Source organism: Heteronotia binoei, chromosome 2 (assembly GCF_032191835.1).
Source record: "Heteronotia binoei isolate CCM8104 ecotype False Entrance Well chromosome 2, APGP_CSIRO_Hbin_v1, whole genome shotgun sequence".
NCBI lineage: Eukaryota > Metazoa > Chordata > Lepidosauria > Squamata > Gekkonidae > Heteronotia > Heteronotia binoei.
The window spans coordinates 74,330,483-74,348,305 of NC_083224.1; the positions used below are offsets into that span (position 1 = coordinate 74,330,483).

The 17,823-nt window shown below is 41.4% G+C and overlaps 1 protein-coding gene across 2 annotated transcripts in view; it reads right to left on the minus strand.

The window, feature by feature from the left end:
- The window catches only part of IKBKE (inhibitor of nuclear factor kappa B kinase subunit epsilon), a 50,875-nt gene that overhangs the window by 15,842 nt on the left and 17,210 nt on the right, over positions 1–17,823 (minus strand). For both annotated transcript variants that reach the window (XM_060231290.1, XM_060231291.1), the window contains 8 exons: positions 17,193–17,372; positions 16,788–16,984; positions 13,454–13,518; positions 12,235–12,326; positions 11,243–11,344; positions 8,398–8,473; positions 6,284–6,396; positions 91–167 (listed from right to left, as the gene is read on the minus strand). In XM_060231290.1, the coding sequence (XP_060087273.1) occupies positions 91–167; positions 6,284–6,396; positions 8,398–8,473; positions 11,243–11,344; positions 12,235–12,326; positions 13,454–13,518; positions 16,788–16,984; positions 17,193–17,372 (902 nt within the window). The remainder of the gene's footprint in view (positions 1–90; positions 168–6,283; positions 6,397–8,397; positions 8,474–11,242; positions 11,345–12,234; positions 12,327–13,453; positions 13,519–16,787; positions 16,985–17,192; positions 17,373–17,823) is intronic.

The window sequence follows — 17,823 nt, forward strand, 5'->3', positions numbered from 1 at the left end:
GGCCAGAACCTGTTGAGATGGGCTGTTCTGGTAGCAGTTAACCAACTTCTGATTTTATTATACTGTTAGCAGAGAGCATCAACTACTCACGTGGACACTTCCGGGCCTTCTTGAACTGGCTGTAGATGAGCTGCATCTTGTCAAGGCATGCCTCCATCTTCTGGATGCTGAAGAACCAGGTATGGATCCAATTGTGAGAAAGTAATAAATGAAATAATCAGCAAAGCTACTTCATAAGCCAGAGGCTGAACCTACGATTAATTAGAGCTCCCAGTGAAATCAAAAGCAGAGGAACAGGCAGAAGACAAGACAGGTCCCAAAGTAAGCATCATAACCAGATCGGATGTAGGAACAGCCAATATATGGTGAGATGTATGGCCAGCAAAGTGAGAGGCAGGTTCTCTCCCTCTTCACCACCACAGAATATGTCTATTGCCTCTCAAGAGTGGCAGTCTCATTTCCACAGGAAAATTTACTGTAGTTGGTGAGCAAGATTCATTGGCCATAATAATATCATTTTGGGTTTCCTCCTCCTTCATAGTAAATCCTTGAACTGTATCTGAATTATCACCTGAATGATTACCTCAAAAACAGAGTTACAAAACGATCTAGCATTTTTAGAGCTGATATGCTCATTCAGAACAAATGTGCACATCAGGGAAAAGGGTTCTTGCATATCCTCCTTCCAAGTGTATAGGAAGTATTTTAACTGAAAATCATCCAAACGTGATGTTCTGGAGACCTCCAGTATGAAGTAGTACAGCCTAAGAAGGCTCTGCAATTAAGTCTCATTCAACACATTCATTTGTTACTTCCCTTTCTACAAAACCACACTATCTGTTAACTCACTATTTATCTCTCATCTCCTCCATCATTACCACAGCATCTGATCCATTACAGTCTCCCCCCATAGGATAGTTTATGAGGAATGGCTTGAAGGAAGTGAGCAGTGTGTGTGCAAAGCACCTCATCTCCCCTCAAGGGTTAATGAAGATGATGATGATATTGGATTTCTATCCCGCCCTCCACTCCAAAGAGTCTCAGAGCAGCTCACAATCTCCTTTACCTTCCTCCCCCACAACAGACACCCTGTGAGGTGGGTGGGGCTAGAGAGGGTTCTCACAGCAGCTGCCCTTTCAAGGACAACCTCTGCCAGAGCTATGGCTGACCCAAGGCCATGCTAGCAGGTGCAAGTGGAGGAGTGGGGAATCAAACCCGGTTCTCCAAGATAAGAGTCCGCACACTTAACCATTACACCAAACTGGCTCTCCAGTTTGAGAAAGTAATGAGAACAGCAGCTGGCCTTGTCTATTCTGCAGGTGTTACTAATTGGCCTCTGGGCCTACACAGCTCTTATCTTCTTCAAGGCCAAAGTAGTTAGCTTCTCATGAGAACCTGGAGTCCATGTAAAAGGGGGGGGAGAGCTAGAGGTGATGAGGCAGTTTTCTAGCGATTTCTCCTGGAGACACATCTTGATTGGATGTCATCATGGCCTGATGTGCAAGCCCAAAAATGATAATTAAGCTAAGATCCTGAGGAAAAGTGACTAAATATGACACACAATTGCTAGTAACATTGAGAATGCCTGAGCTTTGGCCTTTGAGTCTGAAAATTAAGGTTGGTACCATCTAACACAGGTTCTGAGAATTGTTAAGACAGTTGAGCTAGCTTCCTTTTTTCCTTGATGTGTGATCAAAGAGTAATGTGTTGCATATAGAGTAATTCTTTATTCAACTTGAATAAACCGTATAAACTAGTTTTAAAAATTAAATAATGGTCTGGTTACTTGTGGGCACCTGCTCTGGGGACCCACAGGGTTCAGCCTTGACTGCCCTGACAAAGTGACATTGTGTAGGCATGATGGGAAGTAAGAAAAGACAGTTTTAAGGAGAACTTCAGGCAGCTCTGAGGGGTGGAAGTAGAAAAGCAAACATTACATGCTGCAAGAACAGACAGAGAGAAGAAAAGGTCTAAGGTCATGGAGGCTTTGATGATAAGTGTGGTTTAATGAATCTTAGAAAGGACAGAAAGCCAGCCCTGTGAGGTAGCTGAAGCTGGGACAGTGACTAGGCTCCTTTGCTATCCTCACACATTTGTTGAAAGGATAAAAAGTAGGACAGAAAAATATATCATCCTAAGTTTCTTGAAGGAAAAATGGAATAAAAATAACAATGGATAGACAGATTTGAGAAGTATGACGGTAAAAGCAATTATTTTGTTGGCAGAGGGCCAGAGACAGAGCTGAAGGGATGTAAGAACAACAAATAAAAACAGACAAGCAGAAGTTGCAGTAGTAGAGGTAAGAAATGACCAGAACGTGAACCAGAGGTTTTTTTTTTTTTTTTTACAAAGGGACAGAGAGAAAGGGCTATATTTTTGAAATGCTGTGAAGGGAGAAGTGACACTGTGGAGTGAGGTGCTTGTGGACTGAATATAAGGGCCAAAGGAGGCAGAAGATTCAAAAGAAAAGTCAAAGTTTTGTACCTGCTCTTCATGTTGGACAGTTCTAAGGCATGTCTGAGGGGAATGGTTCAGCATTTTGGCTCAAAGTTGGAAGCAAAAGAAAGTGTTTCAGAAAAGAAGCCATTATGAATTGGGGTTTGTGCACTAAAGTGCTCTCTCCCCACCAATGAACAACAACACACCAAACTACTCATGTTTGCTAGACAGACAAGCAGAAGATCAATATATGCTGTACAAGGTGGCCAATGACTGACAGTCAGCAAGCTGAGTCTGCTTACATGCACACCAAAGCTAATGCTCCCATGACACATGTTACTATGGAGATCTCATGGTTGTTTTTTAAGTAGCTGGGTAGCAAAGTGCTTCAGATAACAGCAACCCACTTACTAGCATCTCCTTCCTGGCTTGATTGAAGACTTAAGCCCATGAGCAAAGGGCTGGGACTACATCTTGCCCAAACTAGCTTTTACTTAGGAACATCTACTTTTTATATCCTTTATCCAGCTCTGCTTCCTGGCCACACCCATATGAGGTGTTTGTGAAGCATTTGAAGCATTCAAGAGTGTCATTAATACAAACATCCTGTCATAATTTTTAAACACAGCTCCACCAACACAGCATTACAGTAATTATCACTCTGTAATCCCATCCATCTCCAAGGACTTCAAGGTAGTTTACACGGTTTTCCAATCCACACTTCATCCTCACAATAACCCTGTGTGAGGTTAGTCTGAGAGGGTGTGATGACCCAGCCAGCTTCATCGCAATGTGAGGACTGAACCAGTTTTCCCAGATCCTAGTCCAACTTTATAGACACAATGCTACTTTGACTTTCAGTTGACCTTTAGCAATCAAATTTTGATGGGATGAGAGCGTGGATCACACAGTCATTTCTTTCTGAAAAGGGTACAGTTGGCATACCATGTCCATTTACAAAATATACTTTAAACCACTGATACCTTCTGGGGATCAAAAGATAAGCCTGAAACTGGAAGTACACCAAGCTGTAAACCTGCTCTTAGGAGAGAATGTTACTGTGTTCACAAAAATGTGATAATTTACCATCCTGGTCCAAAGAACTTCCAGCTAACAGCAACATCTAGTTTGGATTGTGCTTCAGTTTATTAACTCTCATCTAGCCCACACTCTTGTTAAGGATATCCACCTCTCCTCAAAAAAAAAGGTGAAACAGAGGTCAACATCACAAGCGTACAGATGGCACCACATTCCAAAACTAATCAATTTTAGCTAGCAGTTTTACAAATATGCTACAATGAGTTGAAGGCACAGTAGAGTCTTGTACACAATCCAGTTCCAGAGCACAATTGCCAGAGCAGCTCAATTCCCCCAGCATCACCTCCTGGAATCTGTTCTCCAGGATGGAACTGGCATCAAATCATTAATTACTGTTCAGGAGCCTTGATTGAAAGGGAAAAATTTGTGACTAACAAATAGTTAATCAGAGGGGTTCTTCAGGAATGGTCCCAAAAAATCTCCTTCAAGAAGGTCAGATCACCATCACTTCTCCCTCAAGAAGATACTGAAGCTTTCTGAATGCAATTGGTCACCCCTCATCAGATCAATATACTCAGTTAAGAAAGCAAGGATTCAGCCAATAAGTTGTGAGACAAATCTCTCCAAGTGTCCTGTCAACATCCCATTTTATCTGAACTGCCCCTTACAATTTTTACTGCCTTGTTTTATGATGCTGTCTATGATGAACATTCTGTAAATATAAGCTGCATTGTAAACACAGCTTTGATTAAACTCCAGCCACTGGGGATACATTTTGCAATTCTTCAAAGTGCAGCCATTCTGGCTTTTCTGTCTGGAAATCTCAGATAGTCCCAGTCTTTGCTGATACCTTAAAGCTGTCCTTAGAGATCCATAATTCAGAGAAATGGCATCCTTCATGCAATGTAAGTCTTGAGACTAGGAGAAAATCATCCTTCAGTCTTAATATCCCCTACTCCATCATCAGATATTAGCACATTTCCCACATAAATTAAGGACGAGGGGTCCAAAGGAAAAAGGAAAACAAGCCGCTTAAGAATGCAAAAAAGCACAGCATCAGCACCTGTGAGCAATTTCACCTGAGTTCATTGGCCTGATAGGGAAGTAATCCTGCAGCCAAGAATGTAGAAAGGAGCCATGTGGCCAGCGTTACTTTAACTACTTCATGCACATGGATTAAGTACACCTATGCAAATGCCACAGTAGGTACTTATTTAGCATGAAAACAAGAGATTCTCAATTATATGGAAAGTTCAGTTTTTAAATTAACACAATACTGTATCTGGATCTCTGCTTTTCATCTCAACCTGCTCTTTTGTGTGTTACTGTTCTTTTGTTGTTGCCATGACTCTCAACTCTCATAACCTGCCTGCAGCTGAATACACTTCAATGAAGATTTGCTGCTTGATAGGAGTCCAAAATGTAAGAAGGTAGAATCACTTGGTCTGCTAGAATTTGTAAAGAGGTGTGTGTGTGTACGCATATATTTCTCTCTCTGAGACAGAGATCTAAATCAAGAAAATGATACACAGGAAAGGGTTACCCTAACCCAGATATATGGCCCCAGTTTGATTCAGGTCTGTGCCCACTTTTAACATTAAAAAATTTGATGGGGATTCAGTCACACCGTATCTTCCACTGTATCTAGTTTGGTCTTCAGAAAGTTGATTTGAGTGGTTTTATGATATTGTGGGATATGAAAGTTTCCTTGAAATGACAAATATCTACACATTTTCATAATATAAATTAAACAGATTTCCAGCTGAGGTCTTTTATCAGGGAGAAAAACTGGGAGGTTGTAACTGGGTCAGCCTGAGAACCCTGGACCAAGACAATAACACTCACAATCTCTCTCATTAATTCTGGGATTTTAAAATTGCTGTTCTTGCGATTTCACAACAATGTGGCTGCTATTAATTTTCTGCAAGGTATTCACACACTTCTTCTAAAGGTCGCATATCTAGTGTGAAGATACTACATTTCCTCAAAACTCAATGCAAAATATTTTGCTATTTGAAAAATGATTTTGACCTCCATATTGGAGAGCATTTGGGGCTCCTTTGGGATGAGGAAAAGCAAGAAAATCATACTGTGTGAATGGACGTCCTTGTACCAACAGAAATGCTAATCAGGATCCAACCCATCAACTGCAACTGCCATATGGAAAATTGTTACAAGAGAATCATCAGCTCTTCCTGAATACAGCTTTACATAACTTGTGGATGAGTAACACAACTAACTTCCCCTTCTCACTCCAACCCCTGGAGCTGGTTTGGGCATCAAACTACGAGGCCTGGAGGATGTAATTCTGCAGAATATAGAGCAGAAATCTAGCACCACAGGGAAGGCAGCAGATAGACCAAAAATGCTCTTCCAACTCAACTAGTTCATCAGTCTGCTATTTAATGACAGGACAGAAACATGTTGGAAGCAGTTCCTACATATGTGAACATATGAAGTTGCCTTGTACTGAATCAGACCCTCGGTCCATCAAAGTCAGTATTGTCTACTCAGACTGGCAGTGGCTCTCCAGGGTCTCAAGCTGTGGTTTTTCACACCTACTTGCCTGGACCCTTTTTAGTTGGAGATGCTGGGGACTGAACCTGGGATCTTCAGCTTATCAAGCAAATGCTCTACCACTGAGCCACCATCCCTCCCCTTCTCCCTCCACCCCCCCCATAATTACAGTCTTCACTTGTATTTATAGCTGATGACTTTGACTATAGAAAACTCAATTGCCAGGATCTGTATATACATACAACATATTTTACTTAACATTAAACTCTGACAATTCTGCTTTACTTACCTCCTGTCATCTTTCATTTGACTCCTTCTCTTTTCCACTTCAGATAAAAGACACCTTACAATTACTTGGTGTTCAGAAACACTGTGGGAACATCTGGAAAGATCTTCAGCAATCTAAGCCATGAAAGACATAGGCCATTATTTTTATTTTTCAGGGCTTTTCATTAACTATATATGTTTCAGAAAAATAACAAAAAGTTATAATATAATTTAAAATATGGCATTTTATACTGTTTGGGTGAATTTTTAAAAACCTAATTCTGCACTGAACACAGTATTTGAGATGGTTACAGCTGCAAAAGAAGGCGAAAATCACCTAGTCAAAATTCATTTTACATAGTCATTGTTTACAAGATGGTAAAAAAAAAACATACCAAAGACATGTAATTACAAATTCTTAAAATCCATCATTTCTTTACACCTGTGAACCAGAGGCCTGGTTCAGTCATCACAAGCAATGGTCTGGATGGACATAGGAATTCACAGCAGAAAGAGCAGTCACCTGCATCACTGCTTGTTTCTGGTGCATAGGATTGGGGAAAATGCTTGACCACATGAGGAGAAATGGCATGGAAAGAGCCACAGAAAGAGCCCTCCTATGTGGCCTAAGGCTTGTCATGCAGTAGCTCCTATGCAGTGGCAACTCAGAAAAATTCTATGTTAGCCCAGAAGTTCCCAGTTCAAATCACAATACAGTCATGCACTCAGTAGGTGGATCTAGACAAGCCTCTATTTCTTCTGCTTTCAGATGCTTCCCATCCAGTCATGGGAGAGTTCTTGTGAGACTAAGCAAGAGTGCATCAAACATTATGAACACTCAAAATATGCTATACAAATGCAAAGCCTTTTTATGGTTGCTTGTGACTTATTACTTCAAACTATGGATTGCAACCCATGGATACAATCTGGCGTTTGACTTTTTCTGCAAGTACTTCTGCCAGTATGAGAAGGGGATTTTATCAATTTCCCCCTATCCCTGCAGACCTTAACATCACACCCAGGAGATTGCTGCTCCTTATTCATGAGCTGCATACAGACATGCATTAAACAAGTAGAGTTTTGCTTCCAGATTGTTATATACAATATGTTAGACTAAGCTAAGATTACTTATATATGCATGAACACACAAATCTACCTTATACAATATCAAACCCTTGGTCCATCAAAGTCATTATTGTCTACTCAGACTGGCAGTGGTTCTCCAGGATCCCAGGCAGAGGTCTTTGGCATCACCTCCTACCTGATCCTTTTAACTGCCAGGGACTGAACCTGGGACTTTCTGCATGCCAAGCAGACACTCTGCCAGTGAGCCACAGCCCTACTCCTAAAAACATAGCTGGAATGTGTGAAACAGTCCTTAGCCACTCCTGAACATTTGACTAGAGGTCCTAATCTACATATCATGTTCACAAACATAAGTAATTTATATATAATCCTGTATAGTATAGAATCCTATAAGAAGGAAGACTTTGTGTATAGTGTTCCTTGAGAGCAACAGGAATGGGTGTGGGCAATAAATTCTTCAATAACTCATCTATTGCATCAGTTTTGTTTGTTTTTTGCTCTCACATTAATGCTGAGCATGTGTATGAGACTATCCAACTAAAAAAGACCATCAATGTTATTCCCTTTACAGCTGAATTAAGGAGTTGACTATTCTGGTTCAGATAAGAACTCCTGAAACAAGAAAGAGACCAACTAAAATGCTGAAAGACTGAATCTTTCCAGGATTTTTCAAAATGGAAATTGCAGCACTGATTTGAATCAGGGTTGCCATGTGCGGAGAAGAGAGTTTAACCCTTCCTCAGCATGGTTTCACACATCTCATGCATCAAAACTTATATCAAAACCTTTTGCAAGTCTTTTTTCCCACTGTTCCAAAGCAGAAAGCTGAGGAAGGTTGATTACAGGTGGCAAAACTGAATATGGTAGGAAGGTTAACCCCTCCCCCCCCCCGTCACCATTGCCTTCATCTAGTTTGGTGGACTCCATGGCTTCAATTTACCATTGGAAATTCTGGAAAGATCTGATCATGAGTCTTATCTGGTTCACCTATGAGAAAAGAGCTCTTACCTATCCAGTTGCTATTAACATGTTATCATGGGGACAACTTACAGATTGAAGTTTTGCTTTTATTTCAGCCAACCCTTTGGCTTCAGGAGCCTCACAGTCTCCAGCAACAGTTTCATACCTGTAACAGCATAAAAAAAACAGTTTTAATTCAGATGGGTTTATTTCACTCTGGATTTATCAAAGAAGAAACAAATGTTTCCTATTTTCATAGACATCTTTTTACTGATAATTTAAAAAGGTTTCATGGTTGAAGGGGTGAGACAATGTGCCATTTGTATAGCAACACCACTGGAATTAGCTAATACATGCCCAGACAACAATGGATATCTTAGTAAGCATTTGTGTACATGTGTGAAAGTTCACAAATTTTCCAACAGCAACAACTTGTGTGCAACCAAAGTCCTAGCTAGGAGAAAGAAATCTGAATCCACATGCTATACAGGGGAAAGCAAAGCTAGGACTTTGGCATCTGAAATGGAATACAACATAGAGAAAACAGGAATACAACATAGAGAAAACGAGTTGTGGCAAAGCGAAAATAAATGGACATCTGAATTTGGCAGCTGAACATACCCAGAACAGTAATAAGAACAGAACAGCCATGCAGAAATCATCACAATTAGGGATGTGAAAACTGGACACATATCAGGAGACTTCATATGGTGCCACTGGATAATTATGACTTATAAAAAGTTCACCCTCTTTCATGAACAGATTTTAAAATTTTAACAAGCAGTAAGCTTCTTTTCCTCGTATTTGTCTGAATCTCAAAATTGCAATGCTCATCTCTAATTTCATTACTGTGGCTTCATTATCTTGCTGTATCATATAATAGAGAACATAAGAAATCCCAGGCAGAAACAGAGGCTAGACTACACTGTAAGGAAGCCAGGATACATGAATATGTTATTTCAGATGCCACTTTTTACAAGAAAAGAAGGAACTTATTACTCCATTTTTCCAAATTATACCCCTAGTCTTCCTTTGACCTTGATGTTCTGCTAGTACTGGATGGCCATAAACAGCAGAGGCTCTTGATATACTCAGTATGCATTAACCACTTAGAACATGCTTCCTATGATGGAAAATCTGCTCCCCGAGGGCTCCAGGGTGGTGTTCCATGTTCCTGGTTCACAGAAATAGACAACAGGGAAGCATCCCAAGTAAAACACATATATCTTCTCATTCAGATCCTACACGTGAATTGTAAGCCAAGCTGGGGCCCAGACTAGTATAATTCATCTGCGAGCAGCAGATGGGTGTGGACTGGCATATATTCACAGGATGGAACTGGTGTAGGGGGAAAACCTGCTCCTAATCTTAAAATGGGAGCTGGCTGGACAAACCCTTGGAGAATCAAAAGGCTGCTCTGGCAAAAAGTCTCTTCAGTCAGAGCTGCAAAACATTTTACAAACAGCAGTAAAATCTTGTAAGAGCCAAACTGAAAGAAAAGAGAGCTGCAGATCCAGTAAGAGAGGAGGGACCCTGCTCTCGTTGACGTGTTCAGGTCTTCCCCCTCCTCCTTGCAGCAGCTGCCTTCCAGTGAGTGGTGCTTAGCTGAGAAGAGCTGCTTGGGTTTAACCCTATCCCAAAATCATGGCTTCTTCCAAGGAGGGTTGTGATTACTGAAATATTGGGAGGAAGCTAACTAAGGCTGGGAAGGGAATGAAGCAGAGATTGAAGAAGTAAAAGAGCACAATCAGATCATACAAGCACTTCTGCACAGGTGACCCTGCTTCCTGTCCCTTTCAGCAACCCAGAACCAGTAGGCAGGTTTAATCTTTACGTGAAGATGGCAACAGCATACCAGGATTTTTGTACCTCTGTCCACTCCCTATGAGGAACAGGATAAAGGCTAGATAGAGACAGGAAGAACAAGTCTCCTTGATCTAGAGCATCTTGCATTCCAGGTTGCAAAACACCACCTTTTTAAAGAGAAATTACTTTGAGCTGTAAGGCATCTTTCTTCTGCCATCTTTTGCTTGCACAAACTTTTGATTAACCTGCTCTAGCAAGGACTCATTGCAAGCCAAAAGCCATAATTCTAACATGGAAAGCCAGATTTTCAAATACTTTTTCTGTGCAAATTTGCATCCATAAATTTCTATTCACTGATCAAAGAAAGAAACATGTTTGCTTTAAAATTATCAAGGAATCATTTCCAATAATATAAAGCAGCACAACATTACACCTTTCCCTACATGGAACTCAAAAAGTATGGAAGCATAAAACCTACCATACTCATGGCAAACAGAATATGCCTATTTCATCCTGGAGAAACACAAGTTCCAGCCCAGCGGTTTGTAATCCAAAGGCATTAATAATCAGGACAGCTCCAAGGATTTTTCCCAGTCTCAGACAATGAACATTTAATATATCTGTAGGACAGCAGAATTCATTTGCATTGTCTAATGCAGGGGTCCCCAGCTCCCAGGCCAGGCCGCAGAGCAAGGCAAAGGCACTGCCGCACTCCTTCCACCCACCCAGGAAGATGGAAGAGAAAGCCTGGCCTCACCTTGCAGGGGAGGCAGCCTCGGAGCAAACAGAGCAGCCCCACCCCCCTTCTGTCTGCCTAGGCAGTGTGGCCTCGCTCCGAAGAACCACCTCTTTCACCCACCTAGGTTGGGTCCCAGGTGGATGGAAGGGACAGTGCAGCAGCAACCTTCACTTACCCCTCATTTCAAGACCCCCCATGGGGGGTAGGGATGGGGCATGGGCAGACAGCCTGGGGCAGCAAAACCCCCAGCACCACCCCCCAGTCCATGGAAAAATTGTCTTCCACAAAACCAGTCCCTGGAGCCAAAAAGGTTGGGAGCCACTGGTCTAATGCATATGAGGTTCTAGGCTGGTGGCAGCATTACACAATCCATTCCAAGATAACACTTACAGCAGTAGGGTTTTCATCTCCTGTTTCTGTAAGAAGGTCAGTCTTGCTGCCATGGTGTGCCTCTTCTCAAGAATCTGCAGGCATTCTGTCTTCAGGGTCTCACTGCAAAAAGGCACAAAGTTATAAAGTATTTAGGCTTCAAACCATTTGCACAGACACCACTTCTAGAGTAAGTAGCTTTGCATTCTCACAACTATTTCTCCTTAAATTTGAGTCACAAAGTGACTGCTGTTGAATGTAGTTATTAACCTGTGCATTATAAGCTTACAAGCTGGGATCTAAAAAAAAAATAATCTCACAGGTGAAAGAGAGGGAATTGGCCTCTGATCAAAGGCAACCTCCAGGTTCCAGTAAATTCAAACCCAACATACAGCAGGGGACTAAGATAGTATTCCCCACCCCGAATGTGCACCCCATGTATTCTTTGTGTACTGAAACTAATATTTACATGCAATTTGGTGATTTGCAAGTAGACACGATTTGTGCAATGTGTAAATCCTAAATTTATACAGATGATAACAATCTATGCACAAAGGGAATCTAACGCACAAAGGGCTCTGTATATTTAGACCCTTAGCTCCAGGTACAGACATCTGAGCATGTAAACAGGAGCAGGGAAGAATTGAACAATCCCAGTCATCCTCACAAACTGAACTTGATTACATGCAAATTTCAAACATTAAGTTTGAAAAAAATGAGAGGGGGGCATCAGACAACAGAAAGTTAGTAGCAATGCGTTCCAGGGCCCGAAAGCAATGTCTCAAATTCGCCAAGCCAATGGGAACATTCATTCAACAGAAAGAGACAGCATATAACAGCCACTTATATGTGTATGTTATAGACTGTTTTGGAAGATGAAGGGCAGTTAAATTGTATGATTTCAAGACAAAGGGAATCTTAATTGGTTGCAGAAACATAAAATATGACCACCAGTTTACAAAGCACCAACAAGGTCTTGTTTACAAAGCACCAACAAGGGGCATTTTACTTACCTTACCCAATACAAGCCTCGGAGAACCAGCTCCTGGCACTGCAGAAGTGACCATGCTACCCTCAAGGTGTAGTAAGTTGCACTCACAACATCCTGGTGTATAAATGATAAAGGGGATGTGACTGTGCTGTAGGCTACAGATACCAATTCAAGAGCTGCTGGATGGCTGGGTAGGGAAAGGCTGTGGCTCACTGACAGAGCACATGTTTTGCATGTCTCCTATTAAAGGATGGCAGACAGCAGAGCTTGGGAAAGACCTCTCCTCTATCTGAGACCCTGCAGAACTGCTGCTAATCAGAGTAGATGATACTGGGCTAGATAAACCAATGGTTTGATTGATACTAGGCAGCATTATGCATCCATATGTTGGTATTTTGGTCTGCTGACTTTCCTGGACATCAGCCTTTTTAAAAAAATGATGGGCATGATGATCCAGATCAAACACACACACACACACACGGAGTGGACAATGGATGGAAGGAAAATGCTAGATTGGAAGGGACTGGCGAAGCAGAAAATTCTCTTCTGTTCCCTCTCTCAGAACAGACAAATAAATCCACAGCAGAGGAAACTGAGCATGAATGAGTGAAGTTATGGAGGGAAGAAAGAGGAGGAAAGAAAATAATTCCCGCTTTGGGGATACTTGTTGTTTCTAGGTAAAATAGATACATCCACATCCAGAGGAAATATACCTCAGAATATCAGAAGAAGGTGGTTGTACTTTGCTTTCCTGCTTCAAAACTTCCCAGGGAGTTCTGATTAGTCACTACTGCAAACAGAATGCTAAAACAGGTAAGTGTTTGGTCTGATCCAGCAAGCAGCTTAACCTATCCTCAAAGGTTAAGTCAGAGCTGTCTACACAAGGGACTAAATAGTCAATGTTTTCCACTCCCTTCCTGTCACTTGACAGCCATACTCAGCTGAGCTTCTGACGACAGACATTGGCTCCAAAGCAGGTAGACCATGAATAAGCTCTTGCTGAGCCCAGATATATCGGTGTGATGAGGAGAAAAGAAGGAAAGCACTTCCCTAACCAACCTATAGCCATCTTCAGTTCATTATAGCAGAAAGCGAGGGTAAAAATGATTTAAACAAATTCTTGAGTTCTGAGCATTAAGAACTGAACATTGGACATAAATCTTTGATTCCCATATTGTCCAGGTGAAAACAAATAGGTAGCGACATTACCCAAATGTTTTCAGCCTGAAACGAAAATATACCTTTGCTGTCCTGCAATCTGCTAAGACATCAACTTGTGGGAGAAACTTTGGGAACTCCAAAGCCACTGCAAAAAAGGAAGGGGGAGAGAAGAACCTCACAGCAGTATTAAAATAATAACAAACAGAAAAACAAGGCACTATTAGCCAAACCACAAAAATTATAAATGCACCTATCTTATTTTCCATGACCTTCTTGCAATCATTGATGGACAGGCAGAAATAGACAGAAAAAACAGGATTACATTAAACACAACTTAAAATGCTTTTGGATCTCTTCCATCAACTGTATACAAACTGCCTCTGTTCCTGATGCACTCTGAAATAAGGCCTACCATCCCTTCACAGATTTAGTGTGTGTGTATAAAGTACTATCAAGTCACAGCTGACTTATGGTGACCACATAGTGTTTTCAAGGCTAGAGAATAACAGAGGTGGTTTGCCATTGCCTTCCTCTGCATAGCAATCCTGGAATTCCTTGGTGGTCTCCCATTCAAATATTAACTAGGGCCAACTCTGCTTAGGTTCTAAGATCTGGCAAGATCAGACTATCCTGGGCCACCCAGGTCTGGGCCACAGACTTAGACAAGCCACTCTTAGCTGGCCTACTCTGTTAGAATCAGTTGGTGCAAGCTGTTGCTCATAGTAGAGTATTTCCTGAAAAGAAATGCATGAGGGCATTTTAGAAAGTAATGACAATTTTAATACAAAGTATAAGCAGCTATGTCTTTAACATGGGGCCAGGACAGAGGAAAAGTATTGGCTTGGATTAGTAATCATGCAAAACCATTGTTTAAATAAATTAACTACAGGTAGTATGGATGTTTGAATGCAGACCACAACCTACAATTAGTTAGGATCAGAAGCTGAAACCATGGTCTGAGATGAACCAGTTAATTTCAGCTATGGTCTTATGTGACATATGAACGTAGTCATCTTGACTTAATCTGGGTTTATTCCATAATGCCACCCTGGCTACAATGCAGGCCAGGTCTATGAACACAGCAGCATTTGTTAAGGCAAATAGGATTTGAATTATTGCCAGCTAATCAAATCCAAGTTTCACAAACTAATCATAGTTCCACATTATGTCTGAAAGAAGCCATTGTCTTCTCCCATGCTTTCAAACCAAGGACAGGACACTACTGTGAAAGAAGCCATGATGAGCAGCACAGGCAAAACATGCTTCCTTAGTAGAGAATGCTATTGCCCCTGCTGCTGCAGAGCAATGCTGACATCTAGTGTCCCAAACAAGCAATTCACAGATATTGGTGTTCTGTGTAATGATGCTTTCCAATGTTCTAGCAGCCTGAATAGCCCGCCCAGCCTAGCCCTATCTTGTCAAAACTCAGAAGCTCAGCTGGGTCAGCCACGGTTAGTAGTTGGATGGGAGATCATCAAGGAAGACTGGGGTTTCTATGCAGAGTCAGGCAATGGCAAATCATTTCTGCTCATTTCCTCCTTTGAAAATCCCATGGTCCTGTGGTTATTGTGAGTTGGTTGCAACTTGACAGCATATTTACCCCATGATTATGGCAACCGCTTTCTATACGAATAACCACAGAGAGAGATTTTATACATTACCACTTTTTACAATGTTTAATTTATTTATTTAGTAAATTTATATTCTGCCCTACCCTGCAAACAGGCTCAGGTTGGATAAAACAAAGTCAAACAGTTTTAAGACCAATAAAATCTATACTTTAAAACAATTAAACCTCCTGGTTGCAGAACAGGAGACAGAAATAATTTATATTAGCGCAGTTGCCATATAATGCACTATGTTGACACAACGTCACATAATAAATGTGGTTCCAGTACTTACACAAAGCGGAACTGATCTATAGTTCTGCAGGGTCTGTAAGACCAAACTGTTGAAGCTCGCTTTCAACGGATAAGGGGAGGCAACTACTATCCCACTGCACTGAAAAAGACGACTGTAGATTTATACCCCTCCCTTCTCTCTGAATCAGAGACTAAGAATGGCTTACAATCTCCTATATCATCTCCCCCCACAACAGACACCCTGTAAAGTGAGTGGGGCTGAGAGCACTCTTACAGCAGCCGCCCTTTTAAGGACAACTCCTGAGATAGCTATGGCTAACTCAAGGCCATTCCAGCAGCTGTTAGTGGACGAGTGGGGAATCAAACCTGGTTCTCCCAGATAAAGAGTCCGCACATGTAACCACTACACCAAACTGACAATTTAACTGAAACTAATATAATTGTATCTGTAGAGCACTAAATAATAGAAGATAGAAGAAGATATTGGATTTATATCCCGCTCTCCACTCCGAAGAGTCTCAGAGCGGCTCACAATCTCCTTTACCTTCCTCCCCCACAACAGTCACCTTGTGAGGTGGGTGGGGCTGGAGAGGACTCTCACAGCAGCTGCCGTTTCAAGGACAACCTCTGCCAGAGGTATGGCTGACCCAGGCCATTCCAGCAGGTGCAAGTGGAGGAGTGGGGAATCAAACCCGGTTCTCCCAGATAAGAGTCCGCACACTTAACCACTACACCAAACTGGCTCTCCTAATAAACAGCAATATTTATGAATATAGCGTAAAACAGCAATCAGAAACATTGACGTGCATCTTGAATTTCTGCTGGTTGTAAATTTGTGTGAAATTGTCTTTTATTGTAAATTTTGTTTTTAAATCTTAGATGTTGTTTTTAAATTGTTATTAGCTGCCCTGAGCCTGCTAGGGGAGGGCGGGATATAAATATTATTAAATAAATAAACAATGCAGTCCTAAACAGAGTTATGCCCTTATAACTCCAAAGCAGAATGGGGTAACTCTATGTAGGATTAGAACAAAACTTGAGTCCAGTGGCACCTTAAAGACCATATAAAAGTTCATACCCAGAATAAAACTTTGTGGCCTTAAAGATGCTGATGGACTTAAACTTTGTTCTGCTGCTTCAGACCAACACATCTTTCCACCCAAATCTTTTTAAGGCCTGTAATCCTACTATCTTTCTGCAACTAGGCCCTAAACTGGGTTGTTTCAGAGGAAAACATATGAGAAACCACATAATAACTATCAATCTATCCCTTGCTGGTAATTTGTTCCCGTTGATGGCACTGCATAACATGAGTTGAGTTGCAGATAAAACTATTTTCTATATTACCCTATCTCTGCCATAAACAAAGGGCTGTTTTTGGTTTTGACCAATGGGGAGTGACCTAATAATAATAATAATAAATTTATTTATATCCCACCCTCCCCGCCGCAACAGGTTCAGGGTGGATGAAAGCACAGCTGTAAGCAACTATGACAGGAATGTATATGGTCAAAGAGAAGAGCAAGACATGTGACAAGTTAACTATACTCACGATCTCTGTACCTCAGCACCACTGGATCTTCCAGTTCTGTGCTCAGCATGATCAGAGGGCAGTTTTCTGTGGTCCTGGGGAAATTATGAGCCTGGAGACTGGGCTCCAATGCATATAAGTGGCCCTCAAAGAAGTACTCCTGGTGGTGGGCAGCTATATTTGTTTCCCGAAGGACTTCTTCTAGAAATATGGTGGCTCTGAAGAAAACAAAGAGTAGGAATAATGGACCACTGTTTTCATATCTAAAGGAACCTATATCACTAGAAAGGAACTTTCTTTGTCATTCCTTCTCACCTTCCAAAAATTACTCAATCTATAACTGATAATCTATCTGCTGTTGCTTATAAAATAGTTTTCAAGCTGGATTGAGCTTGTTTCATTTTATTTATTTATTCTGATTCTTACGTGTTATAGGAGTGGATATAGACCCAGTGCATGGTAGCTTGTGGCAAACAGAAGACATGGATTGTTGTCCGGTGTAGGATGTCATTGGTTTCTGCAAAAAATTGGTCAAAGCCCCAGCAATGCTCTTGATCAGCCTCCAAAATATTTGCCAGGATGGGGACAAGTAGTCTTTTTAGTCCACTACAGGGAGCAAAGAAGAAAAAGAGCTAAATATTATTCCTCTGCACTCCCACTCCAGCAGAAGGCAGAGCTCAAGCCCTGTTGATGCATTACTAATGTAGCACAGTGGCTAGTTCATATGGTTGGGATCCACATCTCATCAGCCATGTTTGTAAAATCGGATCTTGAGAGGCCATCAGCTTCACACATGTACTACCCACAGCAATGCCAGCTGGGGAGGAAGGTAAGTAGTACCCACACAACTCTGGTAATCACATGTGATTTAGCCATTCAAATGTTAACCAAAAGATCTAGTCACAAAGCAACATCCCCCCCCCCATTTTTATCAGGTTCACCAACTTAAACTACCTCAAAAGAGATTTATTAACAGGAAAAATCCAGATAGGATAACTGTTCTCATTTAGCAATATCACTGTTTCTCTACAGCAGAGGCAGTCAGCCAATGGATTAG